General features: G+C 40.3%; 1 protein-coding gene and 1 long non-coding RNA gene across 2 annotated transcripts; one reads left to right on the top strand and one right to left on the bottom strand.

Moving 5' to 3' along the window:
* Positions 1-9,494: 9,494 nt before the first annotated feature.
* spcs3 (signal peptidase complex subunit 3) lies at positions 9,495-13,929 on the bottom strand. The gene is made up of 5 exons (XM_066718147.1): positions 13,693-13,929; positions 11,450-11,523; positions 10,926-11,002; positions 10,563-10,678; positions 9,495-9,694 (listed from the first exon to the last, which is right to left on the bottom strand). Exons 1-5 carry the CDS (start codon positions 13,833-13,835, stop codon positions 9,562-9,564), a joined length of 543 nt encoding a protein of 180 aa, XP_066574244.1. The 5' UTR covers positions 13,836-13,929; the 3' UTR covers positions 9,495-9,561.
* Positions 13,930-17,786: 3,857 nt separating this feature from the next.
* Positions 17,787-18,905, top strand: LOC136764267 (uncharacterized). Its single transcript, XR_010821172.1, has 2 exons — positions 17,787-18,079; positions 18,368-18,905. It is a non-coding gene; the product is annotated as an uncharacterized LOC136764267 (long non-coding RNA).
* Positions 18,906-23,292: the final 4,387 nt, after the last annotated feature.

Below are 23,292 nucleotides of genomic sequence, written 5' to 3'. Positions count from 1 at the left end.
TCCACACATTAGTGTGGCAGAGTTTTAATGTTGATGCACCTTTAATATAACAGTATGGAACCCCACTCTGTTAGAGAAGATATATATTAATCTATCTATCCTTCCATATATATTTTTTATTTTAATTAAAGCTTCATAATTTGAATCCATGTTTTAGTACTTAAAACCAGCAATAGTCCAACTAAGAGCTGACACACATAGATCTATAAAATACATGATTTTAATTTGAATCATATCCATTCTACACTGCAAAATAAATGAAATAAATAAAGCAGTAACATCTGATAATAGTTGCAATTTTGATTGTTTTGCAGTCTAAACAATTATGCATTATTATTCTGCAATTATGCAGTCTGTAGAGTATCATAGGAAAAACTGTTTTGTTTTGTTTTGTTTTGTACTATGACTATGTAGGGAGAGTTGGAAAGCCTGTAAACAAATTCTGTTGAACTGTTTGGCTTTCACATTATGAGCCAGAAAATAAAACTTTATGAATCCACCATGCTGGGTTTACACCTGTTTTTGCCCCTAAAATGAAAACAACTCCATTGTGTTATATGTATATAGTATACTATAGAGTTGTTTCTATTTATTTATATATAAAATTTGGCAAAATAATTGGGGTGCATTAGAGAGTAAAGGTATAAGTATAATGAAAAAAGTGTGAACTATAATTTACTATTATTATTGTGTGCATTACATAATCTGAACTGTTACGAAGTGTGCTTGTCTCACCACAATACGATTTAATTGTTAGTTTGTTTTTGAAACACAAGAAGCCTTTTCTAACAAAAGTCAGTATCTAAACAGTTTCTTAAATGACGACTAATATCCTCTCAGACAGGAAGGAAGCCGTGTCAAGTGTCTGACCTTCGGGCTAGAGGGTAATATATATATCATGGCCTCAGAAATGTTCACACCATTACATCACAGAACCCATTATTTATTATCATACGTTTTTCCTGCCATTGTTGTGTTTTACAAAGATCTGTGACCTTAGTTGTAGGGAGTAGCTGAGATTTGCATTAGGTGTGTTTGTGTATATGTGTGCATGTGAGTGCACAGGGAAGATAAAGCTCTGTGGTTTGCTTCACAACACTTAGACCACACATGAGGCTGCATCTAAGACAAAACAACATGACAATTACAATGGACTGATGTTTTAAACATGAGGATGGGGAAGAAAGGCTTAAATGCTACGATTAGAGCAGAATTCATGATTTGACTCATCTACAATACTTAATAAAGCCAGCCACTTATTCTACTATAGAGAAAACACTTTTTAAACTGCTGGTTTTCTTGCACATTTAAAATGAAGATCAATTAATGATCTCTCTCTGGTAGGGTCCCTCAGTGTTGCCTAATAAAGTGATAAGGTCTCCTTGAACAACATGCCAAAGATATGTATGGAAAATGCAGCTAAGGTGTAAGAAATTAGGCATTTCCTATAAGGAGACATTAACAGTTTGTGTGTGTGTGTGTGTGTGTGTGTGAGGGGGGGGGGGGTTATTATCAAACACACCTAACAGAAACAATGCACTAATAACAAGAGCCTTTGAACATGGGCCTTCAGTTGTTTTATCCAAGACTGCAACTTCAAACAGTTTTTACGTTCTTTAAAAACTAATGATCCTAATGATATTTGTGAGTCACCAGTTTTCGGGAATTTTCCCCCAGTGGATTCTGTGTCGAAAACAACCAGAGAGGCACAATGAACTGGAACAACAGCATGACGTGTTCCCTAATTAGCCGATCAGCTGATAAACATGACACTTTTTGCCACAAAAAGTTCTGTATCGGTTGTTGTTGAAACCCAAAGGTCAGTAGATCCTTGCCCATCAGATTCCCAAATCATTTGAAAGTGCCAAAAACAGTTTTTTATTCCTCCCTTCCATACAATTCCTCTGTGCTTGCATATATTCTGCACATTGCTGGTCACATACTTTTGTTTGTACTCTGAGCACTGTGTTTCAAATTTATTCTGTGCTCAGTTACTTCATTGTACACACTGTGGTAAAAGAAAATCATGCATCACACAGCGTCACTCTTGCATGCAGGATGGGATTCCTCAAAATCAACAAACCTTCATTTCACCCCGATTACTGTCCTGACTGAACACGAATGATACAATCCTACTAAAAAGACAGCAACAAGTAGTTTACTTTTGAGATATCCAGATTACAAAAGAACAGAACCTACATTAAATACTACAATACCTCTGAAGATATAACTAATAGCCTTACTCCTGGATGGCAGATTTTAAGACTTATTTAACAAACTCCGGGAGAACACATGCTACAGGGTGATAATGAAACAGATAAACACCAATTGTATGGCTGTTTACTGACATCAGAAAATAATTTTTGAATGTATTTATGTTTTTACAATGTAGGCTGAGATGAATGTAGCCTTCAATGTTGTACAGTGGTTTACTTTGAATTCTAGTGTTTGTGGCCGTTGATTACTCTACACTCCATCAATAGAATCTCATTCCAGAGGACAATTCATCCGCAGATTATGAAATAAGAGTTGTGGGGGGTTCACTATACCCCAGGGTGAAAGGAAGTCTGCACACTTTACTGGGTTTATGTTACTAGAGACAAACGGAAGTAAAATATGCATTAAGGCCCTTAACAAACTAGTGCCAGTATATTTCCAGTCCTGAGTGAATGTCGTTCAGTGAAAGATTCAATATTAGGCTGTTGACACATGAGATTGAAAAGAGGTATACTCTGATATCATACAGAGGTTAACTAGTCATGTTTAAGAGCTCGACTAGACTGGACGAGGTACAGTATATGCATCATTATTATTATTTGAAGTCTGCAATTATTTTGTAATGTTATACTCTCTCTGTTTAGAATCAGTAATTGTTAGTAAACGAAGGTGACAGGTATAGCTCTTGCACTAAAACAGGTCAGATAAATACAACGTACATACATGCTCAGGAATGTACACTGCAGGAGACACTATAAACAGCAGCCCGTATTGCTAACATGACCTTCCTCCTGCAAATAAAGTTATTAATCATTGTAATTATTATTTGTGGTAGTAGTAGTACTTAGCTACGGAAGAGCATTAGGGCCACTTAAGAGAGAGAAAAAATATATGTATTTTGTGAAAAAAATTCAAAACTTTTTAGAAAAAAAGTTTTGAGATTTAAAGTCAAAATAAACTTTTGAGAAAAAAAGTCAAAAGTTTTGAGATTTAAAGTTGAAATAAACTTTTGAGAAAAAAAGTCAAAAGTTTTGAGATTTAAAGTTGAAATAAACTTTTGAGAAAAAAAGTCAAAAGTTTTGAGATTTAAAGTCGAAATAAACTTTTGAGAAATAAAGTCAAAAGGTTTGAGATTTAAAGGCGAAATAAACTTTTGAGAAAAAAAGTTGAAAGTTCAGGTTCAAACACAACAGCATCGATATGTTGTTATAAGGGGACTGGGTAAAACCCGAAATGGGTTCTAGATGAGGAGAAGGTTATCGTGAAGTTAAAAAGACTGTGTAGAGTTGTATTGAACTGAAATTTAGGTATAAAGGGAATTATTGATGCCTGAATTACTGCACTCAACAGCACTGTGCAGTAGTGGTTAGGGCTCTTGACTCATTATTCAAAGGTTGTGGGCCCAAATCCTGGGTGGTGCAGTGCTATTGTACCCTTGAGCAAGGCACTTCACTTAGATTGCTCCAGTAAAACGCCCAGCTGTATAAATGGGTACAAATGTAAGTCACCCTGGATAAGAGCGTCTGCTAAATGACAAATAATGTAATGTAATGAAAAGTATGCCTCGGAATGCTAATAAGCCTTATTAATCGCTTGAATGGACAAATATTGTAAACTATTTTGGGTGTATGTTTCCAGTTCCAATAATAACTCCCCAGCAAAAAACTACTGTACCTTAAAAAGGACTATGATGATTTTGGGGAGTTGTCTTTTCAATATTAGAAAGCAACCCTTGGAAAGCTAACAACCCAATCTAAGACACAAACTTGTGGCATTGGGGACACTTATTTGGTTGTCTCTTCCCAGTCCGACAAATGGCTCCCCAGCATGAAACTGTTGTAGCACTATTGCACCTTAATACCACTATTACTTTTACAAATCCTGTTCAGTTTAACAAATTGTAGAAAATGTGTACATATAATAATAATAATAATAATAATAATAATAATAATAATAATAATTATTATTATTTTATTGGTGTTGTTAATGTTATTATTAGTATTAAAGTTCATTATTAATATTATTTACATGATGTAATACAATATTTGCAATTAAAACACACGTTTCTGAAAGCCCAGAATAAGTATTTTTCTGTTTTAGACGTCTTTGTAAATCTTTCCATTGTTCCGGCGTTTTGGGTTTTACCCAGTCCCCTATCGACGCCATATTTCGCCTTTAAATCTCAAAACTTTTGACTTTTTTTTCTCAAAAGTTTATTTTGACATTAAATCTCAAAAAATATGTTTTCTCTCTCTTAAGTGACCCTAATGCTCTTCCGTACTTAGCTGATGTCTGTGCACAATGCAACCTGTTTCAAGAAGGAACTGTAAAAAGTTAAAGTGAAAGTGTTTAATAGTTTAGTGGTTTTACCAAAATAAAACGCAGCAATACAACATGATAATAAGTGATCCACTGTAGCTAAATACTGAACAAAAACAGCAAATACAATAGAGGAATATTACAAGCTTGCATGGCAAACATGTATTGCTTTTTGCAATCATCATTCTGACAAAATACTTTAATTAGTTTGTGAAGCTCCTAGTTTGGTTCTTTTATTTGTTCCCCACATACCATTTTTATCAGAATCACACCATGAACAAGCTGTTCATCTTACTTGCAAAAATGTCACCAAGGAAAACCTCATAAACACATTTTTGCTCAGTTATTCACAGGCTTTTGAGAGGCAGATAAATGCTGTTAAATGAAAGGAAATGGCTTGTCCAGATATGACTTGTGTATACAAAGCACGGGACTGTGCCAGGGACTGCAACATTTTATGTCACAAAGTCAGAAAGGGTTCAATATATATATTTTGGATCAGGGTTTCTGGAAGACATTAACCCTTGGGTTGCATATTTGCTGTATTGTTCCACCTTCAAGAACAGCAAACTCTTCCCTCAAGCTCACTAATGGGTTCTTACAGCCCTTTCTGGTCTCTGTAGTCCTGGTACTGTAGCTTTCAACCCCCTCCCCTGCCCTCTTGTACATCTTGTAATCTAGCAGGGTCTGCTTTGCTTCCCTACTATGTCACTGCAATTCAGACCTCTTAAGATCACTACAATACCCAATTATTTCCATGTGCTGTAAACAGTATTAAATGTAATTCAAAAAACCACAACTCCTACATCTCCTGGTCTGCTGCCCCATTTCACTGCAGGTGGCAATTCTTGTTCCTGGTCCTGACAAGCAATTTGCACACAGGGGACCAGCTACTGCAAAACCGCTGCATAATTCCCAGGTTTGAGTGGAAACAGGAGTGGCCTGTCCTGCGCAGGAGGTTTCTGTGACTCAGCGCGCTGTAGCACATGTGTTATTTGTCACCGTGGGTTTCTCGGGCCTCTGGGCACAATGGGTCGTAACTTGCTTGTTGCCATTATTTTTAATGAAAACATGACAGTCCTTAAAAACACTGCAAACTTTTTAGTTAATAAAAGCCATTGGTTTTCAAAGGCAAGCTGTCACTTTGAGAGCTGAGATGCGTAGTTGTGGGTTATCAAAACTGGAGACATTCTGCCATTTAATTTGGTGAGATGAGCGCATCAGTTTCAGTACCTTGTATTACTTTTTTGCCTCGTCCAAACTTGAACCAACCACAAATTGCAAATAAACACAAACCCTATTGCATTTTTATTAAGAAATAGTAGAAAGTGGACTACGATGCATAAACCTTGTAGCATACTTTGGATCAGGTTGCTAGTTGCATTCCTGGGGATATATCATGAAACTAAAAATTGAATAATCTTGTCGCTATTTGTGCACCAGAAAAATACACCCAAACCTTTGCCTGACTACCTCTATCTTATACTGTAGGGGCTATACCACATTTAATAATTTCTCATTTGGTTTTCATCTAATGTATATTAACAGAGGCATGTCTACTGTTTAATTTGAGTTGCAGAGATCTGATGTGGAGTTGAAGTCAGCAGGGACCTCTGGTGCTGCTTTTCATCCTTCTACCTTACACACTTTTTGCTCAGATACCAGTTTCTCTGTATGTGGCGACTGTGGTCTGTACTCTGAAAAGTACATGCATTCCCAGCAATTTCTCTCTCCAAATAACCATCCTTGTGAAGGTTCACGATTTTTGGGTCACAACGTTTCACTGAAGCTGTTTTTCATTTGGGAGGTGCGGCGGGGGTAAAATAGCAGTATGAACTTTCTGTACATTAAAATGACTAGCTATGTGTGTTTTCATATGAATAAAAGTGATAGATAAACTATTTTTGTCATTTTAAATTAAGCATGTCTTATTACAAAATGATGTTCTTTTTTGTGAGGTTTCTTTAATTTTTCCCCCCACATGCATACCAAAGATTCTTGTATAATAGCTCACATAAACCTGCAGTTTGATTTATTTGCCAAGATTAGATCAAAGTTTCTTAAATGGTACTATTTTACTTGGTATAATTCAGAATAATCTGAACTGCGGAAGTGACATCAGCCATCTTGGCTTTCAAATTACTATTGTATATAACACAATGGATTTTTTTTTCAGCAGTTTGATGCCCGTGATTAGTGTTGTGATTCATGAGCCGTTTGATGTATTTTCTTTTCCTTTTTTCTCTCACTTGTGAAGTACGGCAATTGTTCTCCAATTGAATGCTTTTTAGTTTGTGTATAATCCAAATTTCCAGGGTTACCTACCATTGATTTATTCACGTCAGACTGTTTCTAAAAAGGCTTCCTTTGGGTAAAGCATTAAGGAACTCTTCCCAGCTTGGGGAGGTGTACAGGCTACTGGTATTTCTCAAACAACATGGTACAGGAAGTAGTAATTTACAAGAGGCACTTAAAAGAAGTCTCTAAATGAGGCGGTGTAATAGAAGCTACAGTAGAAACAGTCCCTTTCCAAAGTTTACAAAGAAAAAGCATGTCCAGTGTTGCTGCTTGCTCTGTACTGACATGAAATCCCAGTAAGATTGGGGGACAACTTTTGAAAATGAGAAATTATAATAATAGACACATTCATTAGGAGTGCATCACCTAATTCATTATATGAATTAACACCCCAAACTTGTCATTCAATTGTTTTGTACTGAAATATATGAGAATTCACTTTTTAATAGATAAACCAGTCGAGTACATTTTGAACCCGGTGTCCCGTTGCAAAAAGATTCAACCATACTCTCCGCAAATAAAAAAGAAAGTAGATCCCTCTAGTTGAAAATAAGTTATGTACACTTCATATCTCATATTATTACTAATTAGTTTCAAATTAACTAGATCATGTGATACAATATTCATTTAGTTTCATAATATCATAATTAGACTTCACTATTCTATTCTATAAATCAAAGGCATTCTTGAAATGAAATAAATTATACAAGTTTAAACAGGTAGGACAAATACATATAAAACACAAATTAAAGTCAGCGTGATCATATTAACAGTACCCACACGCAAATGGACTTGTGGCAAAAAGGATTGTTCAAATTATCCATATCATATTACATAATCACTACCCTGTTGTAATACATCACTTATTTATTTTTTATTTAGAACAGATATAGGTTCAATTCTCATTTCCCTAATCGAGGTATGGGTGAAGTCAAACACACTACACTACTGTGTGAGCTCTACAAAATGGAAAGACATATACTGACACCTTCTGATAAGAAAGGATATATCACACTTTCTATACTTGTAATTATATCAATTTGTGTAGTCGATTGCTTTACTTTTCAGTCTTGACATTAATATTTTTTAATATTATTCAACCACATTTAAATACATTGTCACCACTTAATAAGGAATTTAGATATGCTCTGGTAATACTTTGCTTCCCTTCTCAGCAAGTCTGTGCACAACCACCATAAAGGAGCTTTAAAGTCATCACAGCAACTGGAAAAATTACATTTGTTTCAGTAAAATCCAAGAGATGTTTGGGATACAAGTGCAGTCATAATGCCATTTAGGTTCTCCAGGAAAATGACAGCACACCTTGAAAAACAACTAAAAAACTAAACAAAACCCGATTTTCACTTCAGTACGCTGGATCCAAAAGCAAGCCAGGCTTTCCAAGGGAGCCTCATACACTAATGGGAAATAAAAATCATTGCAAGCTGTACAGTATGGAGCACCAGTTTGTATAAGCGGATGTTACTTTTACATGAAACAAGGTGTAAACATTTATAGGGGAAAAAAATTAGCACAGTTCAAAACAAACGACCTAATACTAACGGAAGCTTGTGTGTGTGTGTGTGTGTAGGGATCTTACTTCATCACTGGACAAATGTTATATTATTGTGAACCTGAATTTTTGTATTTAGTTTGTAGACTCAAAAAGCCCATGGAAACTAACGATCTTATCTGAACTAGCATCGCAATACGAGCCACGCATTTTATGGAAGCTGGACTCTATCTGTAGATACCTAGTTCAATAACACTGACCTGTACCAGTATATTCATAATATACCCATTACATTTTCTGCAACTGGACTCTTCCATCTGCCTACAATTCTTGCAATAGCAGTGAGTGGCAGATCTGAATACAGGAAGCCTCACTGGAGGACCTCCTTCCAACCTCATTGAACTCCCCACTTCAACTCAATTGCCAGAGGTCTGCATTTCACAGTTTAAGCTTCACCAATTAAGCGTTGGCTGTTTGACGTCTTATAAACGCAATGTGCTACGCACGATCATCGTACATTTTCTGCCAAACACTCATTGTCTGTTGACAGAAATGTTAAGTTATGGCAAGCAGAGCCAGCTTGTAAAACAAAATCATGTGCAAAGTTGTAAAATTAAAATGAAATCCATAACTTTAAAATGTACTGCCAGCACTGAAAGAGGAAAATCGACCGGAAACACTAATGTAAAATGGCTACCGGAGCTGAAAGTGACAAACCAAGAAAATGTTTTAATTATATAGCAAATTGTGATAGACAAGAACAAAAAAAGTTACAGATTAACCCGATTCAAACTAGTTTTAGTGATCGCAAAGGGCTATTCATTTTAATGACAGATAGCCTGTATTAATGTCTGTATCACGATGGACAAGAATCTTTAAATATATGAATAAACACTATTTATAGATTATACAGATACACCATGATACTGTGCTAGAGATTTGTGATTGAGTATAATGCTTTAAAGTCACTTCAGTGTGGTAGAAAACATGGCTGACAGATGCTCACACTAATAATGTAGCTCACAGGTTTTCGAATGCAAAATTAATGAGCAGCAATGCACCCGTTAGAAATCCACTTCTTTCCAATATGGACAACCCAAACTCTAACTGCAAATATACAGTCGGAACAAGAACAATACAGAACGGAGACATGTGGTAAACTTTTATTAAAACTCATACAAGATTGTACACCATTTACAAACAACCTACAGAATTCAGTAGCTCTTCGTTGCCTCGTAAGACTCCGGAAATGGAATAGACTTGTGTCCCGAGCCCATGACGAGAGGCAGGATGCCGGCATTTGGTACCACGTTCCACGACAGTGTTAAGGTGATGTTTTTATTGGCCCTTTCATGAAAAGAAGTCCGTTAGTACTAACTTTAAACACATACATTGTTGAAGTGAAATACATTGTTTTGGTTTTGAAATCAGAATGGTGAAAACACCTGGTTTAAAAAACTTATGACAACTTTAATCTAAATGTATCAATACATGTTCATATTTTGTAATATATCATGGGTCTATGGTTAAAATAGTCAAGCAGAATAAGAAAAGCATTATGAATATATTCTCACTGGCACCGAGACCAGCTGTCTGCAAATCTGCACAAATTATAACACTGTAATATACTGCCATCTACTGGGCATTTAAACAATCATATGCAAGACCCATCCAAATGATTGCAATGGCAGCTTCGCATTAAAGAGTGACTTTATAGAAACCGTTAATTCCTCTCTTAGCTTTGGATTCGAAAGCACTAAAACAACTTAAGAGTTCCTTTAGACAGAATTATAAAAGTGTGACAGTAACTCATCCTTAGTTCTTACACAATACGGTTGTGAGAAGTTTTTTCCTAAGGTCTATAAATCATACATTTGAGAAAAAGTGCCTGTGGTGTGAGAGAATCACTGACAACCACAAGAAAGCACTCGAGACTGAGACCAGGAGAAGAAAGGAAATTCAACAGTAAGAGAATATGCAACTTTTCCAAACGTGGCTTTGATTTGACTTTTGTTTCGGGAACACAATGTCACTGGCAAATGGGCCGAGACGTATTGTAACAAAGAAGGAATGTGCACAGAAGTATCTGCAGGGCAACAGAATTTGCATTTAAAGTACAAATACAACTGGCCGCCGTCTCCATTCAAAGGCATACATGGGGACTATAAATGCAAGAATAAGGAATAAGAATAAGGATGCATATCCCAGGCCTTACCGAAGACCACTGCCATCATCGAAAAAGAAATACTTTGATTTCATGTCCTTCAGGTTTAGCTTGGTGCTCTCTCCCCTGAGCACAATCTTGTCCCACAACACCACCTGGTTTAAGGCCTGGAAGAAACCACACATTAAAACACTAATACATGTAATAAGATGCATCTAAATGTACAGTGAGAACTTCATTGTATACTCAAATGCATGACAGTTCAGTAAGCACAACATTTAAATATGGGGTAACAGGTTATATAATAGAACCACATATCAGACAGAAGTTGCTACTGAACTCAACTCACAGCACAACTCATTTTACTTCATTACTCAAACAGCAACAGAGACATCGAGGGAAAAACACACTTACGTTGCTTTTGGTTGCATATTCGGCTGACAGATACAGGAACAGCTGCTTGACATTCCAGTCAAATATGGGCTTCAAATGTGGTCAGTGTTAAAGAAGCAGAGCCAGAGACGAGGCCAATTAATGATCGTAATCTCAGAGCTCACCGTTGCACACACTGTGAAAAGCTGCACATCGGCACGTCTTTGTCATACCTAGGCTTTTGATAATACAGAATTGCTTTGCGGTAAAATACCACCTGCTCATTACTGCAGTAATGCGTTCAAAATCATACTTGAAGTCAGGATTGGTTCTCGATTTCTTAAACATAAATCGTAATTTTAACAAAAAGATGTACGATTTGAAACTTACCAGGCTCTCTCCATCATTAAAACCAACTCTACAGGACAGCGAAGTATAATAAAACTGCTCTATTCATTTTGCTACATTCGCTCACACTTCCAGAAAACAGCACTTGCACAGCTCACTTCACAACACACTGCCAGAGCGGACCCAGAAAGAATCCGAATGGTTTTGATAAAGGATATCGGCCGAAATGTCAAAGGTGACGAAACCCAAGTCACTTCTCTCTCTTGGTCCCGTGAAGTCGTCCACATTTTTCCTAAGAAAAAGGTTTAAACCAATTGGTTACTTTTCCAGAAAAATGTTCCAGGAAAAAAAACTTTTATTTTTACAATAGGCAGCTCAACAAGATTTGAAACAGATGACAATACAATCCAATTATACATCAGCATTGATTTCAGCAAGAGTCGTGCTTAACATGCCTTTTGCTGGTAATTTCTTGTTCAACTCACACCATTTAATTACATTAAGAGGGAAAGTAATAGTAATCTTGTAGTAATCATTTCATTACCCAGAGCACTAACACAGTCACAAAGAAGAGTCACTGAAAACAACACGATTGTAGCTGCCCATCAGCAAGCTGAGGATTCTCCAGCCGACTTCAGAGCCCCTTCCACACTAGCACACTGTCCCGGGGTGGGGAGGGTGCAATTGCATACACGTGTAGAAAGTGCACCGACTGAAGAACATAAGGAGGGATAGAGGAATGGGAGGAATAGAACTAGATGAAGTATCGCATGAGAAAGACCTAGGAGTCTACGTGGACTCCTCACTTTCTCCATCCAAACAATGTGGGGAAGCAATAAAAAAAGGCAAACAGGATGTTAGGGTATATTGTCAAAAGTGTAGAATTGAGAACAAGGACAGTGATGTTCAGACTGTACAATGCACTAGTTAGAGCTCATCTGGATACTGTGGACAGTTCTGGGCTCCACACTTCAAGAAAGATATCGCTGCTCTAGAGGCAGTTCAGAGGAGAGCAACCAGACTTATTCCAGGTCTGAAGGGAAAGTCCTACTGAGAGACTGAGGAACTGAACCTTTTCACCCTGGAACAGAGGAGACTACGTGGGGACTTGATCCAAGTCTTCAAAATCATGAAAAGCGTCAACCACGTCAAACCAGAGGAGCTTTTCCAGATCAGCAGGGACACACGCACCCGGGGACACAAATGGAAATTGGGCTTCAAGGCATTCAAGACAGAAAACAGGAGACACTTCTTCACACAGAGAGGCGTCACAATCTGAACAAACTCCCCAGCGATGTGGCTGAAGAGACAATTTGGGAACATTCAAAAACAGACTGGATAGGATCCTTGGATCACTTAGTTATTAATGGACACCAAACGAGCACAATGGGGCGAATGGCCTCCTCTCCATTGTAAATTGTCTTATGTTCTTATTTCCTTTATTACTTCAAAGGTCATAGACATGAGCTGAATAGATATGACTATCCCAAACTGAAAGAACACACACGAATATCAGGGCACTCTTGAATACTGACTTTACTAAATTAAACAGCACCTTTTAGGGGATAACTTATTTAAATAAACTGGTTGTGTCCATTGGGTGTGCTTGGATAGTGTATACGGTGGCAGAGCATATTTATATAAATGAAGATCCGGGAGCAAATTTCTCACACAAAACCCAGTGTCTGACAGTGACCTGTGGATTGAACAGCTGTATCAGTCCAAAACAGTCTAGATGGCAAAGACAATGCCCATCACCTGCAGCACACAGTTCATGCTTTTAAAGGAAAATAGCATTTGAATCGTCAGCAGCTGTCGGTTACAGATGCCGTTTTACAAACAAACAACACAAAGCATACGATGTGACAGTAACAGAGAGCAGAAACATGACCAGGCACATGTGTGAGATTGCATGCATGCATGTATCCTACGGATGCGCAGTTAGCGGCGCAGCGCGGAGACTGACGTGCCTGAGCGCCATTGGACAGCTAACCGCGCACAGCAGCCAGGAAACCACACACGACACATGTGCATTGCACTATTTTACACATTAAACACGACACGGGTGCAAACAGTGCAATGCACACTACTGAGCGTTGTGTAATTTGCAACTAACCACACATACGCAGCATTACATTAATGAGCGCGTATGGGAGGATACTAGGCTACGATAATGAGAAGAGACACCTTTCTGGGTACAGAACTTATATCCTGTTGCATGTCGAATCGGCCATTTTCTTGCAAAGGAAAACAAATCCTGGGTTTATGCATTTATTTGATATTAAAAACCGGTGTGAACAAATAAACAAAACCCCGATCAACTAAGCAGTCTACGTTTCCCATGCAACGCAGCATCCTCATAGTCTGTAAGCGCAGATGCATCAAACGCACCGACGTGCAGCCCCGGGTCTCCCCCGCACAATATGCGCAGTTTTGCGCTCGTCTGCGTGCAGGTACTCACAGCGTGACTCTGGAGACGTGGATGTTGACCGGGACGCTGCGGTCTTTGAAGGCCGTGGTGACAAAGCAGCCGAAAGTGAGCGCTGCCATCACGCTGAGCGAGAAGGCGAAGAGGGAGTTTGCCCTCGACAGCACGGTGTTCATGATCAATGCTCTGCGATGGCACAGACGCTGGACTCAACACACACCAGTCCCGCTGCCAGCTCTCCCGGAAGCCGCCGACTGCGAGCAGGAAGTCTCGGCACTGAAACACGGAAGTTCAAGAAAATCGCAAGTACTTCCCGGTTGTGACGCAAGGTCGTGCTGCCCTCTAGCGGATTGGAGCGGAATGGCGTACACTTAATTATGTCTTTCTTCCACACTTTTCACAAACACACTGCTAATTACAACACGTTCACACTATTCAACAATAAACAGCACCAGCCCTCAATAAAGTCACCCAGCATTAAGTACAACATACAGTGCAGTACAATGTATTTATTGATACAACCTTCCAGACATGTGTACACAATTTCTTTACACTAAGTAATAAAACTAAATAAATAAATCAATGTTGTGTCATGTTTTAAGTGTATGTCTGTTACTAAATAAAGAAACAACTTTTTTTCCCCCACACACAGGCGTACACTGACTTGAACTTTAAAACAGATTATAGTGGTTATTTCTTTGCCTTATGAATGCTTACGCAACCACTTGACTCTGGTGTGCATTTGCTCTCAATAAACAAGGGGCACCATTTTTTACCCCCCCTGTAACTCTGTTGACCTTGTGTGTGTGTGTGTGTGTGTCTGTATGTATGTGTGTGTGTCTGTATGTATGTGTGTGTGTGCGTGTGTGTCTGTATGTATGTGTGTGTGTGTGTGTGTCTGTATGTATGTGTGTGTGTCTGTATGTATGTGTGTGTGTGCGTGTGTGTCTGTATGTATGTGTGTGTGTGCGCGTGTGTGTGTCTGTATGTATGTGTGTGTGTCTGTATGTATGTGTGTGTGTGCGCGTGTGTGTGTCTGTATGTATGTGTGTGTGTGTGTGTGTATGTGTGTGTCTGTATGTATGTATGTATGTGTGTGCGTGTGAATGTGTGTGTCTGTATGTATGTGTGTGTGTGTCTGTATGTATGTGTGTATGTGTGTGTCTGTATGTGTATGTGTGTGTGTCTGTCTGTCTGTCTGTCTGTCTGTCTGTCTGTGTATGTGTGTGTGTATGTCTGTATGTGAAGTGCAGCCTTCAAACAACGTTGCACATTTGATTGAAATGTTGCTTTGCGGTCTCTAGCGCTGAAATGACAGGCAGCTTGTTTGCTAATATTATCTCGCTAGTTTAACAAACTAAACAATGACAGTAATTTACCAAAACCTGCATTGTTTGTCAAAACATTCATTTCTGTGGGTAAGCTTTTTCTCATTTCTACACATCTCTGTTCGCAGGGGAAATCTTTTCTGTAAGAGTGTTATGATGGTTTTGTCTCTTACTGAGTTTTATTCACATCTTAAAGTGCACATTAAAGAGGGACGAACAGTGGCATGCCCCTTTAAGCAATGTGATCAATTATTTGCAGTAATATCTACATTTACCTCTCACCTATCCAGAAAACTTAAAGAGGTAAACCTAACTGAAACCATTGTTGCTGCAGCACTTGTGACTAAAGCTGGACGCTCTCAAAATAATGAAAATGATATGATATCAGATGAAAATATTGATGTAGTTGGAAATAGCGAGCATTTGGAGGTTACTCCAGAAAATATCGATGAGACTTTATTTTTGATGAATCTTGCACTATTTTATCTGAAATTATAGGCAAAGTTGCTGCTTCCAGCCTCCATCATTCGGACTATCGTTGAAGATATGCAGTCAATTTATGATGTCAACCAGTCACACTTACTTTACAAACTAAACGAGAAGTTGGCTTCACTTGGGGTTCCAGAGGCTTCCATTAATGATGTAATTGACAATCTGAAAGCAAATGATCTCTTCCGAGCATGCAATAGCCACACTCTAAAAACAGACCAGCGCAGGAAAACAGTGTTCAAGAACAGTTTTAATTATGTTGAACCTATGCCCATATGTCTAGGACAGAATGAAGCTGGTAAGGAGTGCTTTTCTCAGTATGTCGCTATAAAAAAAGACGATTGAGGCCTTTTTTCATTGTGAGTCTGTGAGGAAACAGTACAGTGAAGTACACGGCCGTATCCAGTTAAAGGATATTTTTGAAGATTTGTGGGATGGTGAGAACATCTTAGAAAACTTGGTCCTGACAGAGAGTTCCTCTTTAGGCTTGATACTATATCAAGATTAATTTGAAGTTGTAAACCCACTGGGATCAGGAAAGAAAACGCATAAAATACTGGCTATGTATCTCACACTTGCAGACCTACTGCCACACAACCGGTCAAGTATTGACCAGATGCAACTAGTTATTTATAGAGAGCAAGATTTCAAGTATTTTGGTCAGGAATTGGTCATTCTGTCACTACTGTGATACTTTTGTTATTTTATTTTGTCCTTCTCATGTCCTCATTATTTAAACTATGTCCTAGGCATCTGCCACAACAGCTGATGTAGAAAGGACACTCACACTACCTGCAACTCCTCGACTGATACTCCTTGGTATGTATAGAAGTATATTTTTTCTTTTTATAATTACATAAGCCACCAGGTTGTTTTTATGCATTTCAGAAAAAGTGTTTTCTGCTTCTTCACAATACTTAACAATATCGGGGAAAAAATTACATGAGTTAAATACTTAAAAAGTGTAGCAACTGTGGGGGAAAAATATAGAAATCCTATCCTGCCTTTGTCCTTGGTGTGCTGTTACTCCTAACTTGGTTATCAGCAGTTTACATTCCTTTCTTGCAACGTATTATCTGCAAAGTACCTTCCAATGCAACTGGCAATGTAGAGGTTAATGATTATTATTCATGAGTAATAATTATAATATTGATAAAGATGGGAAGACTTAGTTTAGGATGCCAATGAAATCACTGCTAATTATTAGAAATGACCATTCAGAAACTGTTTGTAAAATTTTAAGGCCCCTTGGGCGTATATCCCAGAAGGGGTATAAAAGCTTTTTTCCGTCTTCTGAAGAACAGTGTCATGCTAGCCTTAAATCTTTTGAGTTGTGTCTGCTGATCATCCTGTGCATGTAATAAATTCTGATTAGAACTCCCGACTCCAAAACTTTCTTCCACCACTCAACATAATTTCACAATAGACACTATATACACCTTTTGACATCAATATCTGTCCCGACCAGTCCACGATCAACATATTGACATGCATTTCTTATGTTCAAAGAACAGGGCTCATCTGTGAATGGGTAAAATATTTCAGTTTCCCTTGCGTTCATTTGCAATGTGACAATAGCAAATTAATACATTTTTGATGTCAATGCTGATATGGGGTTTCTTTGTAAAGTTTCAGGTGAAACACCAGGAAGATATATTCACCACTGGATGATCAGCCTAGAGGGGCACATCATTTGTGAAGGCATCCAGCCAACTCTTCTGTCTGGGCTTGCTGCTGTTTTTTCTACTTACTACACCATCAATCTTCAGTACCAAGATGATGCTGCATGCACACTGGAATTCATTCAAAGGTTAAATGCTTACATCCTTCAGCTGTTACTATGTGATGTGGGCATTTTGAGGACCTTGTGTTGCTCCCATTTCATTTCACTAGTCATGTACAACTGCTCAAAAGATCTGATTGCTGGAGCTTGTTAAAGAATTTGTTCACCCAAAAATGACAATTCTCTCATCATTTACTCACCTTGATACCATCCCAAATATATATGACTTTTTTTTTTCTTCAGCAGAACACAAATGAAGAGGTTTAGAAGCTCTGAGTGCAAGTGCAAGTGAATGGGTGCCAAAACTATGAAGTTAAAAAAACACAGAAAAGCAATTCAAACGACTCCAATGATTTATGAAATGTCTTCTGAAGCGATCGCATCAGTTTTGGGTGAGGACAGACCAAAATGTAACTCCTTTTTTTACTGTATCAGCAGTGTCCTTGGCGATCATGATGTCAAGCTTGATTAACCTTCCTAGTGCTCGACGCATGGGCAGAACCACTAGATGGCACAAGGAAGTGCAATCAAGCTTGAAATCGATCATGCCTGTAAACTGCAATGGCAAGATGTACAGTGAAAAAGGAGTTACGTTTTGGTCTGTTCTCAACTAAAACCGGTGATATCACTTCTGAAGACATTTATTAAAGCATTGGAGTCGTTTGGTTACTTTTCTGCTGCTTGTATGGTTTTTTTTGAACTTCATAGTTTTAGCACCCATTCCCTTGCATTGTAAGCACTTCAGAGCCCTGATTTCCGTCTAAAAATCTTTGTGTTCTGATGATGATAGAAAATCATACACACCTGGCATGGCATCAAGGTGAGTAAATGATGACTGAATTTTTATTTTTGGGTGAACTATTCCTTTAAGAAAGCTCTCCTGACACTAATCAGGGCAGAGGAAACTACCACTTTCTCTGAACCATGTTTATATATTGATTTACCAGTGACAACTCCTAAAAAGATGCTAAAATGTAACATTAACTACACCTCATGTAGTAAAGGGCAGTGTTCTTGATACAAGAATACACTTTGCTATATTTATATCATCTCTTATGAGTAAACTTTTTTTCCATACTAATTATGAACACACACGTTTGTTTTTCAGGCGTTTCATCAGGATAAATCCTGAGAGAGGCACCAAGGCTGGACGAGGCAAAGTCCTGTCAAAGCGTACGGGGAAGGTCACCCAGAAAAGGATGACATCAGTCAACCCTCGTGTCTCCAGTCTACTAAAGAAACGAATGGACTTGGAGTGGGACTTTATATAAGTCAGTGAACCCAGTCATTCACACACAAACACTCACATACGAACACTCTCACACACACACAAACTCACACATGCACACGCACAGACACACACAAACACGTTCTCAGACACTCACACACACTGTTTTAGTCATTCATTCAGCCACTTTCTCAGTTATTTACTAACTTACTCAGTCTTTGTCTGTGTCCAGAGTTCAGTGTTTGGACAGACTGTGAGATGTGTTATAATATGTATTTATTATTTATATGGCTGAAATTTAAGTTTATTTACCTGAATCAGCTTTGGGCTTTGTTTTACCAATTGCCTTCTAATTTTGTACAGATGTTCTGCACGAATGGGTTGTTGCAAATAAAGAGAGACGTGTGTTGAGAAGACACTCTGAAGCTGTATTATTTGTGTTAAAAGTTTAAGTCAGTATTTCAAAGGCTACATTCATACACTGTATTAAAACATGGTATTTTTTATAGCAAGACTAAGGAATAATTGATTAAATCACCAGGTTTAGAAAAAAAGTAAACGCATTGTAGTCCTTTTAGCTAGCAGTCCATTACTCGATAGCTTATATTGTAGCATGTAGTGTATTTGTACTGTACTGTACTGTAGTTTACACTCTTATGTCCTTATGTCTCTCTCATGGGTCACTGACCCCAGCAGCACGGCCTGAAGCGGAACTGGTTCTGGGTGAAACATCCCACCACATGTTGGGAACCTAGATTTAAATTCATAGTGTTTAGCAACAGTGATTTGCTCATTCTTCTGGTACATCTGAATACAAGGTACGTTATGAAGTTAATAATAGGTGACACGCGTCAGCTACAGATGCGCGTCCTTTGGCCCCGCCCCTTGACCCTTGACCTCCACTATGAGGTGTTGAATCTCTGTAAGGAGCAGAAGCAATTTGGGAAAGATTGTGTAACCTATACAGTGAAGTGAGCTAAACATGAATTGAATGAAAAAAATAAATTAAAAAATACTTACCTGGAAATGCGACAATCCTCTTCGCGGGAGGGGGATTCGAGCCTGGACACTCCCTGCGCGCCACGGGCTATCCATTGCTATTTCCCCTCGGCCATTCCCGCAGCTGCGCACAGGCCGCGCTATTGCCTTTTATCCTATACTGGTCTGTTCACCAGCAGCCAATCAGCGCTGTGTATGCGAATCACGTCCAGGCAGTAGCCAATCAGCGGCCATGATTCCCATGGTTCGATTCCTCCTCTGTCGCTGGTATACCCTGCGCCTGCGCGCTGCACAGTGATTTGCACTGCGGTCACAGCTGTGTTATTGACTTCTGTATTAAATACGGTATAATTATAATACTTATACCACTGCTACTACCAATAATAATTATACTACATTACATGTGTGTATACGGGGCTTTAATACGGATTATTTGTCAGGTTATTATTCCATATTATTCAGTCTTTTCAGCATGCATGTTCTCTAGGATTGTACCTGCTTTAAAGGAGCTTTTACCAGACGATATCCCCATACACTACTGTATCACATCATATATACTACATTATATCAGTTTAATACTGTTGTGTATACTAATATACATTCACTGCCACTACTTACATACTAAAGTACATTAGTTTAATACTGCTTTATATACTAATACGTATTACACTGAGGTTACTACTACTAATAAAGCACATTAAACTCGTATATACGGGACTTTAGTGCCGATTATTAGCGCACATGTGAGCGCGGTGCTGTTTAAAAGTGCAGCCGAGTCTGCGAGCCTGTCAGCCTGCTATTAATCTCCATTATATCCCATTGCGCTCTGCGTTAAACATTGCATGTATGTGTTTAATATAACTTGAAATGCTTAATCTTTTGAATGTATACTGGTACATACTTTTTTTTATGTCTTTTAAATTCATAATAAGTCAATATAATCATACAGTTTGTCTGAGCACATCCATCATTTATAGTATTAGAAAGTGCCTATACTGTGAATGTGCGCAAAGTAATGGTAAGTTTAAAGCACGTCTTGAAAACCACGATATAACAAATATAGTTTAAAAGAAAGTCCCCACGAAATAGTGTCAAATACAACAGCACAGGATAGTCGAAACAAGCAAACTATATATATTGTGGCGATCCTGGCGGGTGTCTGTGTGAATGTGCCAGTAGGGCAGCCCAAAGGTGGGGGGTGTAAAGTGTGTATGCAGGGTGGGTGAGTCAGTTCAGGGACTCTGTCTGTCTGTCTGTCTGTGTGTGTGTGTGTGTGCATGAGTGTCAATGTGTGTTACGTGTGGGGTGTTGTTGTGTTGGGTTAGGGAGGGATGTTCGTGGGTAAGTGTGTCTGTGCGGCTCCCCTGTCTCGGGGTGGTACAGCCGGACAGCGGTGATTGGACGGGAGGGAGTCACCAGAGAGGGGAATATATAAGGGCCTGGTGCCGGGTTAGGGTTTGAGTTGAGCGGGAGTTTATTGTAGGAACAGCTCTGTTGTTTTGGGGCGAATCTGTAGGAAAGGGGGCGAAAGAGGAAACCCCCATGAACAGATCAATAAACAACGGGTTCTTTGTTTTTGAAAGACTCTGCCTCGAGTGCTTTTATTTCGTTAGCAACCTTTAAAAGGCAAGGTCGCTAAAATATATACAGCGAATGAAAAAACTACGGTGGCCTGCGCTGCGAGGTTCGGCCCCGCCCCTTGACCCTTGACCTCCACTATGAGGTGTTGAATCTCTGTAAGGAGCAGAAGCAATTTGGGAAAGATTGTGTAACCTATACAGTGAAGTGAGCTAAACATGAATTGAATGAAATAAATTCAATAAAAAATATGTTGAAGCAAAACTGAGGACCCCCAGGTGGGAGGGGGCTTCGAGCCTCGGCTCTCCCTGCGTGCCGGGCTATGCACTGCTCTCCACTAGGCCGCTCCCGCCCGGTGCTCACAGCATGCAGCTACTGCCTTTCAACAGGCCAGGTCCTGGGGTCGATGTACAGAGAGGGCAGATTGGCCCCTTCAATGAAGAAGAGTATCCTCTCCCTTCTTCACAAGAAGGGAGACACGAAAGATCTGAGGAACTGGCGGCCAGTCAGCCTCCTGTGCACCGACTACAAGATACTGGCCAAAGCACTGACGCTCCGGCTGCAGCGGCCACTCCCTCAAGTCGTGGGTCCCGACCAGGTCTGTGGTGCCCGGGGGAGATCGGCGGCCGACAACGCCATGCTGCTCAGGGATGTCGTGGCCTACTCGAACGAGAGAAGGCTTCCCCTGGTCCTAATCAGCTTGGACCAGGAGAAAGCCTTCGACAGAGTGGGCCACGAATACCTGCAGCTTGTTATGGAGAGGATGGGTCTCGCTCTTGGCCTGAGGAAGTGGGTCAAGATCATCTACAGCGGCCTAAGCAGCAGGGTCCTTGTGAACCGCCACCTGACCGAACCATTTCCGGTCAGGTCGGGGGTCCGGCAGGGTTGTCCCCTGTCGGCCCTGCTGTACGTCCTCTGCTTGGAGCCGTTCATGCAGTTGATCCGCCGGGACGTCCGGGTGACAGGTTTCCATCTCCCGGGTTCCGGCGGAGAGCAACTGAAGGCCCTGGCCTATATGGACGACGTGGCCGTGGTCTGCACGGACGCTCCGTCCGTGGCCAGGGTCGAGGAACTGCTGGACGGCTTCTGCAGGGCGACGGGGGCCGCTGTGAATAAGGCCAAGAGCGAGGTCTACCTCTCCAGGGCATGGCCTGTCGGCCGGGGCCCGCCGACCGTGTTCCCTGTGAAGCCGTTTATCAAGGTTCTGGGGATCACGATCGACGGGACCAACACGGGCACCCGGAGCTGGGAGGAGGCCATAGCAAAGGTCCAAAGGAAGATCCACGGCTGGAGCACAAGGACCTTGACGATGGCTGGTAAGGTGCTGGTCGTAAAGGCCATCCTCTTCCCGATACTCCTCTACGTAGGAATGATCTTCCCCCCAGACAAGGGTATCGCAAAACTAGTGACCCGAATTATATTTCGGTTTGTCTGGGGGAGCAAAATGGAGAGGCTGAAAAGAGTGCAGATGGTGAAGGGTACCCTGGATGGAGGCAGGGGGGTCCCGGACGTTGTGCGGCTGATAAAGGCGCAGGGGCTGGCCTATGTGGTTAAGAACATCCAGGCTGCTGGCAAGAAAGTGAGTTTCATGAACCGCTTTTATTTTGCCAGCAGCCTGAGACCATTCGGCCTCTGCGCCATGGACAACACCAGGCCGCACTCGTGGGATCCCCCGCCGTTCTACAGGGCGCTCCGAGCCTTTGCGCTCGAAGTAGGCCTCCATAAAGTCGTGCTGGCCTCCTGGGATTATAAGACCATCTGTAGTCAGATGAGATCTGCCCAGGAGACCAGCCGGATAGAAGATTTCCCTCCCGAAACCTGCCGGTTTATCTGGGCTAACGCTACGCACGTTTGCCTCACGAACACGCAGAAAGATGTCTCCTGGATGGCTGTGAGTCGGTGTCTCCCCACCCGAGTGTTTATGCACAGAAGGGGCATAGCTCCTTATGACACCTGCCCCTATAAGGGTTGCTTGGGGAAGGAGACGGAGGCTCACATCTTTAGTGAGTGCCCCTCCGCCCACAGGGTCTGGCTCCTGTTTTCCCCGTTCCTCCACAGGTTCGCCGTTCCTGCGCGGGCGACCGCCCAGCAGATCCTATACGGTCCAGCCAAGGGAATTTCTACATCTACCTTGAGGTGCTGGTGGCGTGTCGTCTGCGCAGTGAAGCAGGCACTGTGGGAGGGACGGAACATCTGTTTGTTCAATAAGCAGGAGCTGGACCCGATCG

The sequence above is a fragment of the Amia ocellicauda genome, chromosome 12 (assembly GCF_036373705.1).
Source record: "Amia ocellicauda isolate fAmiCal2 chromosome 12, fAmiCal2.hap1, whole genome shotgun sequence".
Classification (NCBI taxonomy): Eukaryota; Metazoa; Chordata; class Actinopteri; order Amiiformes; family Amiidae; genus Amia; species Amia ocellicauda.
Note: the sequence above shows the minus strand (reverse complement) of the source record. Positions and strands in the feature narration are given on the sequence as shown.

Coding starts and splice junctions, on each gene's coding strand:
- spcs3 (XM_066718147.1), bottom strand. CDS start 13,835: ATGAACACCGTGCTGTCGAGGGCAAACTCCCTCTTCGCCTTCTCGCTC. Junction 10,679..10,925: donor AATATGCAACCAAAAGCAAC/GTAAGTGTGTTT, acceptor GGTTTCTTCCAG/GCCTTAAACCAGGTGGTGTT. Junction 9,695..10,562: donor GATGATGGCAGTGGTCTTCG/GTAAGGCCTGGG, acceptor TTTTCATGAAAG/GGCCAATAAAAACATCACCT.